The sequence below is a fragment of the Culicoides brevitarsis genome, chromosome 3 (assembly GCF_036172545.1).
Source record: "Culicoides brevitarsis isolate CSIRO-B50_1 chromosome 3, AGI_CSIRO_Cbre_v1, whole genome shotgun sequence".
Lineage (NCBI taxonomy): Eukaryota > Metazoa > Arthropoda > Insecta > Diptera > Ceratopogonidae > Culicoides > Culicoides brevitarsis.
In genome coordinates, this window is record NC_087087.1 from 29,923,313 (window position 1) to 29,940,260 (window position 16,948).

At 28.8% G+C, this 16,948-nt stretch overlaps 2 protein-coding genes across 2 annotated transcripts in view; both read right to left on the reverse strand.

Moving 5' to 3' along the window:
- Window positions 1–2,548: 2,548 nt before the first annotated feature.
- LOC134835854 (potassium voltage-gated channel protein Shaker-like) overlaps window positions 2,549–16,948 on the reverse strand; it is a 250,526-nt gene continuing 236,126 nt past the window's right edge. The window contains exons 3-10 of the mRNA XM_063850839.1: window positions 12,912–13,041; window positions 12,642–12,810; window positions 12,417–12,513; window positions 10,578–10,773; window positions 10,397–10,518; window positions 9,585–9,738; window positions 9,337–9,508; window positions 2,549–2,698 (exon numbers count right to left, since the gene is read on the reverse strand). Of these exons, the coding sequence (XP_063706909.1) occupies window positions 2,610–2,698; window positions 9,337–9,508; window positions 9,585–9,738; window positions 10,397–10,518; window positions 10,578–10,773; window positions 12,417–12,513; window positions 12,642–12,810; window positions 12,912–13,041 (1,129 nt within the window). The 3' untranslated portion in view covers window positions 2,549–2,609. The remainder of the gene's footprint in view (window positions 2,699–9,336; window positions 9,509–9,584; window positions 9,739–10,396; window positions 10,519–10,577; window positions 10,774–12,416; window positions 12,514–12,641; window positions 12,811–12,911; window positions 13,042–16,948) is intronic.
- On the reverse strand, window positions 15,466–16,149 carry LOC134833418 (pseudouridine-5'-phosphatase-like). The gene has a single exon (XM_063847729.1). The coding sequence runs from the start codon at window positions 16,147–16,149 to the stop codon at window positions 15,466–15,468; it is 684 nt and encodes a 227-aa protein (XP_063703799.1).

A 16,948-nucleotide genomic window follows, 5' to 3' on the forward strand; every position in this document is an offset into this window, starting at 1 on the left:
AATGGCACATAATGAACCGACAATTTTGCCCCACACACCAACCGGTCTAAGTTGGAATTGCATGAGAAAAATAGTTGAAATCATTATTTTGCCCAGAAAGCTAGTTGCGTGACATATATTTTGTTGAATAATAATGTTTGTCTATACATAATATTAATTCATTGATTTTCGGTCTGATTTTTGACGTGACGAGGAGGGAAATGTGGACTGGGGTAAAAAACATTCAGGATTTTTGCTTTTTTAAATTTGAATTTTTTTTTTTGATAATTTGCAAAAAATTCGAAAACGTATGCGGATGATTATTGATTTATTATTATTATTATTCAGACTTTGATTATTTTCATTAAAAACATATCATACATTTTACTTATAGAGAAGCAGATACAAAAAAGGTTCAACCATTTTGACGACCGAGCATAGGAGTCAATCAGTCGTAAAAATGACCAAATCGCTTTTAAATAAAGCGTACACGCATATACAAATAACATTCGTACATACGTGTATTTCTTTGTGTGTATTTTTTTTGTGAGGATGATGTTTATATATATTTATTTTTTTCTGATTGAGTGAGTGGTTTCTTAATGTTTTGTGTACCTTTCACATGAAATCATAAGTAAATTGAACTGAATGTCATAATTTGCGTGTGTTTTGTATATCATATAGTATAATATATATATATGGCGTGTGTAATATATATGTTGATTTGTAATTGTATTTTACTACACGGAAAAAAGAAAACACAAAATTTTCTACGTGTCATGCGGATGATCTTGTATGTCTGTCTCAGTTGAAAAAAAAAATGAAGTACACGGAAAACTGCCAAGAAGTAGATAAAACACGAACAAAAAAGACCGAAACTACTTCAATTAACATTTTTGCCATGTACTTCAGTCCCCCCCTCAATATGGCTCTTTTCTTGAAAAAATCATCGAGTGATCATATTAAGAGGGAATCATAAGAGTGGATGATACACTACTTTTTTTTTTAATAAAAAACGTTTAACATGCACAGGCACATGCACGTGCAATATACAAAGGAACATGCAAACTAGAAACTCATTTAAAAAAAAAAAAATGCAAGGAGAAAATAAACAAAGAAAAATAAGTATAAGGCTTTCTATTCTATATGTTAATAATATATTGATAGGAAAATTGTGTTAAACTTTTGTTTTTTTTTTATAAAATAATGAGCTCAGATCATGACCGATTAAAAAAGTTCTATATGCTATATGCTAAAATGTACAAAATCTCTATTTTATATTTTTTTTTTGAATTGATATGAAAAGTTGGTGCTCTTTGACTATAAACTAGGGATATTCTTATATATGATTTTTTTTTCATTCTATCTATTTATTTAAAAAGAAAAAAAAATGTAAACTAAACTAATATGTGATAGAAAACTTTTTTTTATCGTATTTTGTTATTTTTTTTTTATTTTACAAAAAAAAAATAAAAATATATAAAATTTGTTACTTTATACTCCCTTGGATTGCCGAAGATTGTGACCCATATTTATATTTTTTTTTATTAAAATATGTAAATTCTACTATAGAAAATACTTTAAAGTTTTATGTATGTTGTGTAAAAAAAAATATTTTTTTTATAGAAAAATTATTATTAATTATTGAAGGCACTGCTGAAATGGTAGAAATCTTTTTTTAAATATTAAAAAAAAAAATAATTAATTAAAAGTTATTATTAATTATTATTAAATATTAATTAATAAAAAATTCCCTGTAAAAAGTTTTCTTTTTTTAAATATATTTTTTTTTTCTATTCTAAAAATATTTTAGATCACCTAAAAACATAAAATTATGATTAATCTAAAAGGGGATTTTATTATCATGTCACTATACAAAAAATAACCCACTAGTTTTTCATTATTTATTATTTTTTATCCTACAACAGTCAGATCTATCATTTAGTGTCAATAAAATATATGTATATATAAAAAGTTTGTTTGTAGTGTTTTTTGTATAAATACATTTTTATAATAAAATAATATATATTTTTTTTTATTAAAACTGACACTGACTGACTGACAGAATTTTTTTTTATTAAAAAAAAAATTCAAAGGCACCAATTTGAGATTTTTTTAAATGTTTTTTTTAATTAAAAAATAATTTTAAAAAAATAAATAATTTTTTTAAGCGACTTAGATATTTAAATATATATAATAAAAAAATAAATGATAAAAAAGTGTGAATAATAAACGTTTATATATGATATATTATATATATATAATATTATAGTTAGTAGTATATATTAAATTGAGTGAGTGAATAATAATAATTTTATAGAAATATTTTCGTTAATATTCGAGCGGAATGTTAATGCTCTGCAAAAATTGGTGAGAAAAAAAATGTTTGACGTCGACGATATTTTCAACAATATATGCTTTATAAAAGTGAGATAAAATAAAAAAGTTAAAGAAAGAAATTAAATCATACGTCATGTCACCATATCCAACTGTGGTCATAGTGACCACGGCCCACCTGTAACAAATTATTGGAAATTATGGAATATTTTAGTATTTTTGTTCGCTGTTTGTTAATTCAATTCTTAATTTTTTTTTATTATTTTAATTATTATTATTATTGGAGAGTTTCATTACCAAAATGCATCTGGTATGGACTTGAAGAACGAATTCTCACTTCCTGCTTCCGCAAAATAAACAGCCGATGAGAAGAGTACAACGCCTAAAATTAGATACAAATATTTGGTGGACATTGATATGGTTGCTTTTTGTAATATTTTTTTTTTCTTCATAACTTTTGATTTTTTTTTTTGAATTTTTGAAGATGATGCGTTTTATAAGCAGAGAGAAAAATGACAAAATTAAGAAATGACTCATGAATGATTTTGAGACGACGAATTTAGTTCAAATATTTTTGTTCAGTTTTTTTTTTTAATTTTTTCCCTATATCTTAGACCTGACTTAAAAGTAAAAAGTAAAGAAAAATAAAAAAATAATTAAAAAAAAATTATCGATAGAGCAGTAGATGAACATTCATTCATTCAATACATTGTCGCTTTTGTAAGAGATACGGACTTCAGAATAGAGAGATCATATATATTAATAAAAAATTAAATTAGGAAAAGTATAACAAAGATACAACATTTATATAATAATAATATTTATAACATTTGATTTATTTACAAAATCATTAATTTTTTGTTTATTTTTTATTATTCATATTGTTAAACATTAAAATTATAAAAAAGACACCAATGCAGCCAATCGTAAAATTATTTTATACAAAATTTATATTTTTGTATATTTTTTCATTCAATATTTTTTTTATTTTATTAATAATATTAAAAATAATATTTATATATAAAAAAAATATAATAAAATAAAAAAAAAAAACATTTAAATTTGATGATTGATAAGTACACGGAATGACAACAGATTTGCTACTTATTTTGATAAAGAGAGAGCTTGAGAGGACATTAATATTATTTTTTTCGTTTAATTATAATTTATTATTATTTAAAAAAAATTACAACAATTATTATTTTAATGTGGCGGACAAAATTAATTTTTTCTATATTATATTATATTATATGTATATTATTTGTATATTATTTGTATATAATTTGTATATTATTTGTATATTATATATAATATGTGTATAATATGTATATAATTTATATATAAATTTTTTTTTACTAAATATTAAAAATTATACCATAAATCGATGAAAAAAATAACTTAAAAAGAGTGTTTTTGTTTAATTTATACATATGAAATTTTTGCATATAATTTTATATATAAATCATATGCATATTATATACATATGATATGCCTAATTAATATAATATAATATAATTTTTTCTCATAAAAATAAATTTTACATATTATATACAAATAATATACAAATTATATACATATAATATACGAATTATATGCATATAATATACATATAATATAGAAAAAATTAATTTTGTCCGCAGCTTAATAATTTAAATAATTTTATAAAAAAAAATATATATAAAAAATAATAAACATTCATTAATAAATAAAATAAATATTAAATTATAAATTTTAATTCAATGTTTGTCAGAAATATTGGTTCCTTCATAGTTCAAATATCGTACCAATATATATTTTTGTACTGGATTTATTAAAGCTTTTTATGTATTGAATGAAGGAATTTTATTTAAAAAAAAAAATAATAATAATAAAAAACTTCTACTTTTCGAACTCTGCGAATTTCTACCAAACAATCACAATAAAATAATAGGAAATCAATATTTTTTCTAATAATAATAATATATAAAAAATATGAAGAACCAATTATTCATCGGAACAGAAGGAACATATAAAGAGTAAAAAAAAATAATGAAAAAAAAATTCACAGGCACAAAACGATTTACACGACGAAGACGAACGAACGAACGACGGTTACACGGTACGGAACAACTTTACACTTCCAAGTCAATCCAATATTATATTTAATTCAAAATAAATAAAAATTAGGAAAAAAACGGAAAATATATATTTTTGGTTTCCAGTGTTGTTGTATATATTATATATAATTGAAATTGGCATTCATATATTTAAATATTTATATTATATATATATATATTATGTATATTAAGAAAAAAGGAGGTATACAAGTGGACACGATAAATTTGTTTTGATGGAGTTTATACCTCATGTCACCATATCCTACTGTAGTCATTGTAACTACAGCCCACCAAAATGCATCGGGTATGGATTTGAAATATGATTCAGAAGCGCCCGCTTCGGCAAAATATACAGCCGATGAGAAGAGGACAACACCTGGGATTATATTTGTTATAACAGAGTGTTTATTATTATTTTTTAATTTTTTTTTATCATTTGTTGTTTCAGGATAATTTTTTTATTTTATTTTATTATAAAAAAATCTGGAAGCTGCTGGTTGAACAAAAATATTTTTTTTTCAAGTTTTTTTTTAGCAGCCAATAATTGAATTAAGTCGCTTATGGAATAATATTATTTTATTGATAGCGATATATAAAGATTTAATAATAATAATAAAAATGTATGTAAATTCATGAATATGAGATGAACTAAAAAAAAAACTTTTCTCTACTTATTTTGAAAGGTTCTTTCATCAAAATATAACTTGTACGTCTTTTTTCGCTATATATAGAATTTTGCACAAAAGGCAAATCTTTGATACAAAAATAACGCAATATTTATATCCATGTTGTTATAAATAAAAAGATCAATATACGGATATTTTAAAGTTCCATGCATTTTCTGGCGCTCATTCAATAGAAAAACTTGCCATGATCAAAACATATTTACAAGATTTATTACCTGATTTAATGGGTTTTATTATGCCTACTTGCTTGTCACACACTTTAATAGTATTAGTAGTAGTAGAAGCGCAATGAACGACAAGTCACTGAAAAAAATTTTTTTTCTAACATCAGCGAGGACTCTTGAATTAATTTTGACCTAATTTTTCGGGGAAAAAAATTTTACAAAAAGAGGAGCAATGAAACGGAATCAAAGTTCTTTTAAGTGTTCTTTTTTATCGCTCTTTTGACACAAACACACACACTCCGTGATTGACAGGAAATTGTTTTTTTTTTGTGCCGATTATCGATCCAAATGCTCATCAGACAAGAAAGTGTCAGTTTGTTAGTTTTCTTCTCTTCCTCTCTGTGTTTCTATCTCTCTCTTTTGATGGTAATTTACAGGACTTGTTGAAATTTTCTTTTGAACAATCATCATCATTGTTACGCAAAAAGGGGTTCGTTGTAAATAGGACAGATATTAACCATGTTCGGAATACACTGTTGAAAATGTTAAGTTGCGTTACGTTGAACTTAGTTCATTAAGCTTTGTAATTAGTTTTATGAGACAGGGAAAAGTTGCATAAAAGCGAAACTTTTTAAATGCTTTCGAGTTTTGGTTCAATTATGAGCTTTTTACAATCAGCTTTTGTGAAAATTTTGATAAAAGTTGAAAAGTTTGTTATTGCCAAAATGTTTTGATCGGACAGGTTATTAAATAGTTGCACTGTTGTTGTCTTTTATCGTATTCAAAAATGTTTTTCATTGAAGTATATTGATTTAAAACAAACTGCTTGTATTTAACGGGTTCTTTAAAGTTGGAAGTATTGATAGATTTAAAGATGCTCATTAAACATATTATGTTATGAAAAGAACTTTTAAAAAAGCTTCAAGTAGGGTTCATCTCGAATATTATTAATATGAGTGCCTCCATTTAAAGTCTTGTCGTTTAATGAACTTCTTTAATGCTTTAATTCCATATCTTAAACTTGAATTTATTCTTAATTATTTAATTTTTCGAATATTTTCGGTTAGAAAGTTGCCATGGTCATGATTTTTTATCGACTGAAGATTGAAGTTGACATAAAATGTGAGCTTCTCAGCGGAAAATCATCTCTGCCTTTTCTAATGAAGTGTCTTTTCTGATAAAATAAGATTCCCATGCGCCCATGTATTGTCGTTTGTTGTTATTGTTGTATTTTTTTTCCATCATTTTAATGATATATTCACTTTTTTGTGTTCTTAATTTGGGTAGTTTACTATATTTCAATGTTTTTAATCACATAATCTTATGCTCTTTTTTTAAATTGATTCAATGTTAATTCACTAATATCACAAGTTTTTGATAATTCGTTGTATAATGCTGATCCCTTGTAAAATACTGAGTTGGTTAGCAGGTTACTTGATGGTCTTAGTTGATTGTTTCTTCTCAAAAGGTAAGGCTGAACGTCTCCAACATGTGATATGTTTACTCTTAGGTAATCGGGCAAGAGACCTTTTATACATTTATAAGTAAGGACAAGCACATTAAAGTTTATTCTCTGTTTGACACTCAATAATTCAGTTTGTTTCAACAAATCACAGATTCTAGTATACCGATTCAGTCAATGATCTTAAAGCTTGGTTTTGCACTTTTTGTAATTCATTCAAATCAGTCTCGTTGTTCAATATCGAGCTACAATAGTCTATGCACGACCCAACCATAGATTTATATAGTATCAGTCTTGTTTCTCTATCGATCTTGTTTCTGTTCCTTATCAAGAAACCAACCTTCTTTGCAGTCTTTTTTATCACAGTTTTGTGGTTTTCCTTCATATTCAATTCTTCATCAATAATGATTCCCAAGTATTTGATTGTTTTCACTCTTTCAATTGCTTCATCTTGTAAAATTAATTCAGTGGTGTTGTTGTGTTTTTTTCTCCAAAGATCATGAACTTTGTTTTGTTGACATTCAATTTCAGCTTAAACATATCGAGAAATTTCTTCACATTTACAAAATCACGTTTGTTTACGATTTTTAAGTATAGAATGTATAGAATTTCAATAAGGTCCTTGTTCCCTTGTTTCATCTCCGAAGAGCTTCTTGACTTGATTTTTTTTAGCATTATGAATAAAACAATTATTTTAATTTTCCAGAGATTCATCCAAGTCTCAGAACTCCATCTAAAATTCATAAAAAAATTAATATACTTAACACTATAAGTCGTAATTCCATATAAAAATTTTTTTAACAGTGTACATAACCAAAATGAATGTCACATTGTATCCCAAAAAGCAGGACAATAGTTGCATTTCACATGAACGCACCTAAATGATCGCCATTGTGCGATGGCACAAGAAAAAAAACGACACTTTTTTCTGTCTTGTCTCACAACTTGGTTTGTGCCATAAATTTTTGTCTGATAATAATCCTCTTGTATTATGAGCACGATTCTACTAACTATATATTTTTCACGTTTCGTTTTTTTATACTTGCTTTCAATGGCCATCATTATAGGCAACAACAATCAAGAAGCAATAATTTTCAACAATCCTTTTGTGTTTGTGTGCCATTTCCACGTTCTACTTCCTCGCCATTGAAAGTGTCTCGAATTCGTACAAGGAGAAAATGCGCTTACATGCAACTTTTGACAACAAACTTAGACCGAGACGACGACGACGACGATAAATCCTAGACAAGAACACGATTCCAATTCAATTGTGCTTGAATTATGTTCCCAGATATTATTCATTGTTCAATGATTGCACAAGTGTGTGACGTGTTTTTTTTTCTCCTCGTTCATTCCTCTTTATCTCCCTTGTTCGTGTAATTTATGCACGAACATTTGTTATAATGACTCTTTTGAGTGGTTCGATGAAGCGAGTGACAACTTTTGCCGAATATTGGATACAAATATTTTTTCTTGTTTGTCATTATCCGATGCCCGGATGGCTGCCCGGATAACGCTGAAAATTAAATAATGAAATATTTTTATCGAGATCCTTTTTTCCGTGAATTATGGCAGTATTTACTTTCGTCTCGTTGGCATTCTTGGCCATTTTGTTTGCGTAATTTGTTAAAAAAAGGACTCACTGGATAGAAAAAAAATTTTTTTTTCTATTTTTTAATATAAATATACCTGTAGGACATTTTTTTCTGTAAATGTTTATTTTTTGGCTTAGATTGGATAAATAAACAAGAAAAAAAGAGACAAAAAAATTTGTTTGATATTAATATTTTTAATATCTTTCAATACGAAAAAATGTCAAGATAGGAAAAAAAAGGAAAAACAGAAATTCATATTATTTAAATTTCTTTTATGTTTGTGACTTGTTGTATAAATAAAAGATTTTTTTTTTGATTATCAGTATTATTAAAATATTATGATATCAAAACTTGACGCAAAAAGTTATATTTTGATGATTTTCGACAGTTTTTCCTGTTTGAACATGATATTTAATCAAAATTCAATTTTTGTGGTCACTTGATAAATTTTACACGAGATTCAATTCAATGATAAGGAAAAATTAAACGAGTTTCTACTATACTATTATTACAATATAATTGGAATTTGTAATAATAATTTTTAATTAAAATTCAATTCATAAAATTGCTATGGAAATAAACAAAATTTCTACAGTTTCACTAAATTTCGATGTATTTTAATATTCTACGAGAAAAATGAAAATGAATCCTGTGCAAATGTTGAATTTAAATGAATTGAACCAAGATAAATATCAATCAAGCGTTCACACACAAGCTAAAGAACTCGTCATTAAATTTATACTTGACTAAATTTTCACGCATTTTATGCTCATTTAACTCAATAAGTAGAAAAAAGTTTTGATTTCTAAAAAAAAAAAAATATTTGCTTTTGAAACACTTTGCGATTTGACGCAAAGCATATCAAGAAAAATCTATAAAAAAATGAAATTTTGAGTAAATTAAATGAAAATGATGATAAATGACTTTTTTTGTTGTCAATGACTCAATTAATTGATTAAATTATGAGACATGAGGATGACAGTGAATGATAAAGAATAAAAAAAGAATTGTACTTACCAATGAAGAGGAAAAATATAAGTAAACCTAATTCCCGCATAGATGCTTTTAATGTTCTTCCTAAGATTTGTAAGCCTTTTGAATGCCTAGATAATTTAAATATTCGGAACACTCGAACTAAACGTATCACCCGCAAAATTGCTAAGGACATAGCCTGATTCGTTGACTTGTCCTATAAACAAATTTTTAGTTAATTTTGAGGAATTTGAGAATTAAAAGATGAAATAATGTTTTGAACAAAGACGAACCTGTGGACTAACTGGCGCTTTTGGAAGGTTTAACGTATCCTCTTCCTCGGCTACAACAGTTGCTAAAGTTATGAAATAAGGAATGATGGCGATTATGTCAATTATGTTCATGACGTCCCTGCAGAAATTTAATTTATTCGGACAAGCAAGGAACCTGCAAAGGAAATAAGGTAAGAATTTCTCATTTTCGTACTCCTCAGTAAAATTTTTCTCCTTTTTTAATGGCGTAAAAGTTTACAAGAGAAGTATTTCACATTTTCGTACTCCTCGGTAAAATTTTCCCGCCTTTTTTGAGTGTGTAAATGTTTTTACAGGAAAAGTTTCACTTTTTTGTACTCCTCAGTAAAAAATTTTCACCTTTTTTAATGGCGGGAAAGTTTACGAAGGAAGAATTTCTCATTTTTGTACTCTTTTCCCGCCTTTTTTGGTTGAGGATACTTTTCAAAGGAAAAATTTTACATTTTTGTACTCCTCAGTTAAAATTTCCCGCATTTTTCAAGTGTGTTACAGTTTTAATAGGGAGATTTTTACATTTTCGTACTCCTCCAGTAAAAATTTTTCGCCTTAAAGCGCAGGAAAGTTTACAAATGAAGAATTTCACATTTTTGTACTCCTCTGTAAAAATTTGGTGCCTTTTTTAAAAGTATAAAAGTTTTTATAAGGAGAGTTTCACTGTTTTGTACTCCTCAGTAAAATTTTTCTTCTTTTTAAATGGCGGGAAAGTTTACAAAGGAAGAATTTCACATTTTCGTACTCCTTACTTTCCCGCCATTTTTTTGCGCGGGAAAAATTTGTTAAAGTATAAAACTTACCTGACGCTAAGTTCGAACGTGAACCATACAATACATATAGTTTCTATTAGGAAGAACGGATCTGTGATGTCGGGCACTTCGTCTTCCTCGATCTTTGTGCCATTTGTTGTGGTATTAAATACCTAATTAAGGCAAAAAAGTGCTAACTGCTAATTAACAAAACAAACGCTTTAAATCTTACCTTATAATGTTTAAATTCGGGTAATGTTTCTAAACAAAATATAACAATAGATAAAAGTATAACAAATACGCTAATTATGGCTACGATTCTGGCCGCTTGTGAACTCTCGGGATACTCGAACAGCAGCCACACCTTACGTTGATTCTCATTGTCCGGTAGTGGTTTTTCCTCTTCTTTAATAAAGCCTTCATCCTCTCTGTATTCATTTGAGGAAAATTTTAAAGAAAATTGACACAAAAGTGTCAGCATTAAAAATTAAGTAAAATTTTTTTAGTATGTTTTTTTATGTATGGAGTTTGTGTTTCGGGGAACATAGCAGTACAGCTAGCAGTGGAGCACCGATACATCATCTCGACTCATCATCGTTGACTGTCACTCATTGGAGTACTTACGTTCAGCTGTCAATAAATCTACAAACTACGGTACAAAAAAGCAAGCACAAAATGCTAATTTACTAAAATTTGCGACAAAGGTGCAAGCTGTCAATTTCGCATATTAAGTGTAGGTAAGAAAAATCTGTGAAAAAAATTGTTTTATGTAAAAATATGAATTTTCTACATCCCATTAAACCCCTTAGTTGATGAGTTGCGCTTCTGAAGTTTGAAAATCAACGTATGAGGCCCTCGGGATTTTCATAACCTCAAAAACGCAAAAGTTCCGATGTGTGATGATGGAAAAATGGTTGGAACGTCTCATGCAGCGTAGAAAATTCATATCGTTACATCAGAGCGGGTAAAAATCAAAGATTTAAGATCGGAATCGAATGCGTAGTTTCGAGGTCGACTTTATACTTTTTTTTTTCTTAATTTCCTTAACAGATGGAGCGTCATTTGTGTGACTTAATTAAAAGGTAATTGAAACGTGACTTTGACATTTTTATTTTTTTGGCAATTGATGTGGTTTTATTTTGTAATTTTACGTGTTTATGGTTGATGTAAATTCAATTATGGCGCGGTTTAGTATGAACGATAAGGACATAGACGACGAACGGAAGGATGAAGGGCATGAAAGTCAGTTAAGCAATTATTTTGATTATAATTACGTTTGTTTAAATGGAACGTTGTAGATTTATGGGGAACGCTACTCAGCTGGAAATTTGTATTGAGGTAAGTAACGCTACTTTTTTTTGTTAGAATTTGATTTTTTTTTTAGGTTAGGTTCTAATGGATGATCTCAAGATCTTAATATTAGATCTTAGATCTTAGGATCTTAAGATTAGATCTTAGATCTTAGGATCTTAAGATTAGATCTTAGATCTTAGGATCTTAAGATTAGATCTTAGATCTTAGGATCTTAAGATTAGATCTTAGATCTTAGGATCTTAAGATTGGATCTCAAAAAGAAATTTTATTCCAAATCTGAGTATATTAAAAAATTATTCAGATCTTCTATAAGATCTTTAAAAGTGTCTCTTATAAAAGTTGTTCTATGGAAAATTTTTGGTCTATAAATTAATTAAGTAACGAAAAGGATATCATCAATTCCATTCTATCAAAAACTTTTCCAACTGGGTACTAATTATAATTGATTCTTTTGTGTCGTTTAATTACAAAGAAAGGAAGAATTTTCGATCAAATCTAGCAAGGGGGAAGCGCTTGTTACAGAAAAGAAAGTTAATTGTAATTACACATCTCCCAAGCGACTTCGTCGATTGAGCATTGTCTCGAGATACGTTCCGAGACTGTGTCGATGATTTTTGCTACGTGCCGATTGTCTTAGATAACCGGATACTCCACTGCGATATTTTGTCTTTTTATTACTGTTTTTTATTTTTTGTGTTTTTGTTGTGTGAATAGTTAGAATTAGTTTTTATGTAAAAGATGAAGTAGCGGAACTTACCTAAATTTATTAGTCGCTGCTTCGCCTAATTCATAAAATTTAATTTCTTCACTAAATACATCTAAAGGTACATTAACGGGCCTCCGTAGTCGACCGCCTTTGAAAAAAGTAATTATTTATTTTTAATTCGCGGATCCGCGTGTGACATTGGACGACGAAAAGCTTTAGTTGTTTTTTTTTGAAGCAACCGTCACCAAAGCAAAGAATGAGAAGGGAAAAACTTACCGCTTTGATAATAATATAAAATAGCATCAAAACTCGGTCGATTCCGATCAAAAAAATATTCATTACGTAATGGATCGAAGTACCTAAGTCTTCGATCGGGATCACCTAGTAATGTATCTGGAAATTGATTAAGCGTTCGAAGTTGGGTTTCAAACCTTAAACCGCTAACCTGTTTTGTTTTTTGAGTTAATTTAGCGGCAAGAATAAAAAAAAGAGAGAAGAAAAGTTAAAAAATGAAGCAAAAGCAGCAGCGCGGCAGCAAGTACTTACATTAATAACAACTCGTTCACAAAAGTCATGATCATGAGGGATTGGCTCAAAGTGCGTTACGCCTCCGCCAAAGCCGCCATGTCCGCCTGCCCCCCCTTCTTCATCTTGACTGCTTAACTTGGGTAGAGACCTGCGAAAAAAAACCAAATAAAAATATTTTCAGTTAAAATTCAATTGATTTAAATCACTGTAATTAAAAAATATTCGGCATTTGCATTAAAATGAGGAAATTATGTGTAAAATCCCTTTTTCCACTCGTTTAATTCGCTCTTTTGTTTTTGTTCAATACTCGTCATGTTATGAACTAATTGGATCTCCGAAGTAACGCCGACGCAGGTAAATTCGTTCATTAAATTTTTTTGTAATTTACAGATAAATACAGTACGCACGCACCATGGTTTATTTATATTTAAAATCAAAGTCTAAAAATAACATTCGCGTTGTGTACACGCAAAAAAGTGTATTTTTATATTTAATTATGCTTAAAATACCTTGTACCGGTTTGTTTCTTGTCTAACTGCCAATAATATAATTACAGACAAGAGTGATTTAAATAACATTAAATGTGAATAATCGAAGTAAAAATACGAGATGGGAGATTTGCGATGGTGTGAGAAAGATGAAAAGTTTTGATTATTTTTCTTCGTAGGTGATTTCGTGGCAGGGATGTAGCGATTTGATGAATTTTGAGCCCTTAGCGGTTGGGTTTTGAACTAAAAAAATTTAAACAAGCTTTTAGTTCAAAATTAAGGCAATTAAATGTTAAATATGAAAATCATGTAAAATTAAAATTTTATTCTTTTAAGTTTGGATGTTAAAGTTAAGCAAATAAAGTTGATGCATAAAGTCTGAAAAATTCCAGAATTCAGACTATGGACTGCCAAATAGTTTTGAAGAAAATATTTTTCTTGTTTCATCCTGTGATCACTCTAACCAAATAAAACACTCCAACTGGGCCTGAGGCAGGACTGTGATATATTCAATGGCAACGGATTAAATGGAGCACGACCAACAAAATTATAATGTGAAAGAAAAGATGAGATTTTTTAAGCTTAATGCTTTTTCCTCCAACTACAATGCAGTTATCTTAATTTGATGAAATAAATAAATAAATAACAGATTTCCGTTAATGATCAAATTCAACGATGAAAAATTCTTTATAGTTTAATAGAACTTTAAAACTTTTTTTAAAGGTTATTATTTAAAGATCAACCTGATCAACAAGTGACGAAATACTGTACTACCGTTTTCCTTCAAAAGTATTTTTTTATAGAAAATTTTAACGAGCTTTTTTTCGATGAAAGACATTAGCTATTAAGAAAGTTGAAAACTTATAAACTTCTTAACTTGATATTCGTTAAAAGCCTAAAATTCACAATTGACGAATTTCATAATTAAAAACTATTTATGTTTCTTAAGAACTGCTGTCTTTCATCGAAAATAAAGCTTAGTTATGATTCTCTATAAAAAAAATGTTTTGAGGGAAAACGGTAGTACTGTATTTCGTCGCTTGTTGATCAGATTAGATCTATTACAGAAAATAGATCAAAAAGTGACGATTTTGTCAAACTTATATTATTCAAAATTACTTTGGATGATTTTTTGAATAGAAATTCAAAAAATTGATTTAAAATACTTTCTTAATGCTCTTTAAGACAAATATTTTTAAAAAATTTTCATGTAACCTAAATTTGTGTTTTCAACATAACCTTAAAATTTAAAAAAAAAAATCAATTCGTCAAAATGTTCCATGATAAGATTCCTGAGCAAATTTTCACATCACTGCGCAACAAAACAAACAATTCCGTTCTACTTTGATGATCAAAATATTGCTGTTTGCGTCATAATTGTCAATGACATAATCCACATGTCTTCCCATACCAACACTTTCATATACACGACAACGACCGATGATTACCGTTCTTATGGTCGAAGCATGGGGCAAAAATATATCGAATTCCCATTTAATTTAATTGTTTTACATTTTCTCTCGGATTGTTTGCACTCACTTTCCGAATTAAATCGTTATCGTAGTAAATTTATTTTATTGCGAAACTTTTATTATTGTGTTCATTCTCATCCTTTTTCTCCTCTGGGTGTTTTTATGTTATTTTTTCATAAATAATAAAAAAGAAAAATTCTAAAAAAAGTCTTTTGTGCGAAAGAAAATGCATTGCGACGAAAATTTATCTTCTTTTGGTGTCACGTGTTGTTTTACCGTTCATTTTTTTTCTCCCTATTCAACAAATTTTTCATTCATGCCAGCGACGAACGACGTCGTTGTCGGTCGGCGTCATCTTCTATTCAAGCGCAACACGAAATTTGGGTCATGCCGAATGACGTCATTGTATGACCTATATTTGGCGAACTCGTTCATGAACTCGGGCGTTGTTGTGCGATTTGTTGCATTTGTGGTAAAGTACTCGCAAAACGAAACGAAATAAAACGAGGGTTGTAGATTTATTGTTGCGTGTATCAGTCTACGAGAGATCAATTAAATTTTTATGGCGAACAATTTTTTTTATTGTTGTGGTTTTTTTACGGAGGAAAAATCTCAAAATGGCGGCAAACCAAATTCCTCCGGTTTGAAATCTTCCAAAGTTGTTAGTACCAAATCCGCTTCCTTTTGAAGATCTTGCGGTAAATTTTTATCCGGAACCATGACACATTGCATTCCCGCCATTTTTGCAGCTTTGACGCCATTTGGCGCGTCTTCGATCACCAAACAGTTTTTCGGATCTATAGATGGCGCAAATCTCTTTGCCGCTATGAGAAAAATATCTGGCGCCGGTTTTCCGTGTTTGACTTCGGGATCACTTGATCCAGTGACGACATGATGAAAAAGATCAAACAACGCCTTGTATTTGGCAGTTTTAACTGCGACCGAATCTTTGCTTGAACTTGTGGCAATGGCGATCGGAATCCCCTTGGAATGCAAATGGCGAATTAATCGTTCGACGCCGGGCAGTAATGCGCAATTTCCAAGTCTCTCGAGAGTTAAGGATTTATAATCTCGCATAAAATCCGTTTCGCTGCACGGTAATTGGCAATCCGCGATGACAGTTTGACAGGAATTTTGTTCTGTGGTTCCCAGAATTTTTAAGCGAACATCTGAGACGAAGGATTTTTTGAATTTTTCACAAATTTCGCGGTAAACGCCTTCAATAACGGCTTCGGTAGCGAGAATTGTGCCATCCATGTCGAAAATAACGGCAGTTACGGGATGAAATTTTGACATGATTCACAAGAAAAAATTTGAATTTGAAAATTTATGAAGAACTTGTCGAACGATATTGAATGGCCTACTGCGATAAAAGGCCAAGGTTAATTTTTTTCGGTTGTTTTTGTTAGAAAAAAAAAATTTTTTTTTTGAACGCAAAAGAGCGCGAGACGTGTTGAGAGATGTATGTTGCGATCGAGAGTGTGAAGTGTCTGGTTATTTTCATCAAAAGTAATTAAAAAGATTTTTTTCTATTATTTTTTTTGCTTTCTATTTTTATCCACAATTTTTATTGGCATTCTTGCCTTGATCTCACTCGATTTATTTTTTTTTTCGAATTCCAAATATTCGCAAGAAAAAAAAAATAAAATTGAAAAAGGATGAGAAAAAATAGTTTAGGAGTATAATGACAGCATCATTTATCTTGTTCAATATTTTTCCAGTTCTGTTACTGTTTTGGCAGATAAAAATTGATATTTCCGTTCGAAAGTTTTTTTTCTGTATTTTTCCGAGAAGTTTATAGGCTTTTTTTGTGTAAATAAATATACAACATGGAAAAAAGTATGTGTCAGTTGTTTATTTTATTTTTCTGTGAAATAAACTTTTACTGCAGAGTTTCGATTTGATTCTCCATAATTTGTTTAATTTTCGATTTCGGTCTGTCCGTGAAAGAGAAATATTGTTAAAAGTGCTTCGAGTAGTTTTGATGGGAAAATAAGGAGAAAGCGGAGGAAGTCATGCTCAAAATTGCTTCGTATTAGAAAAAAATTAAAAGGAGTGGAATTTTAAAATCAAAGCGCTTTTTCATAAATTTTTA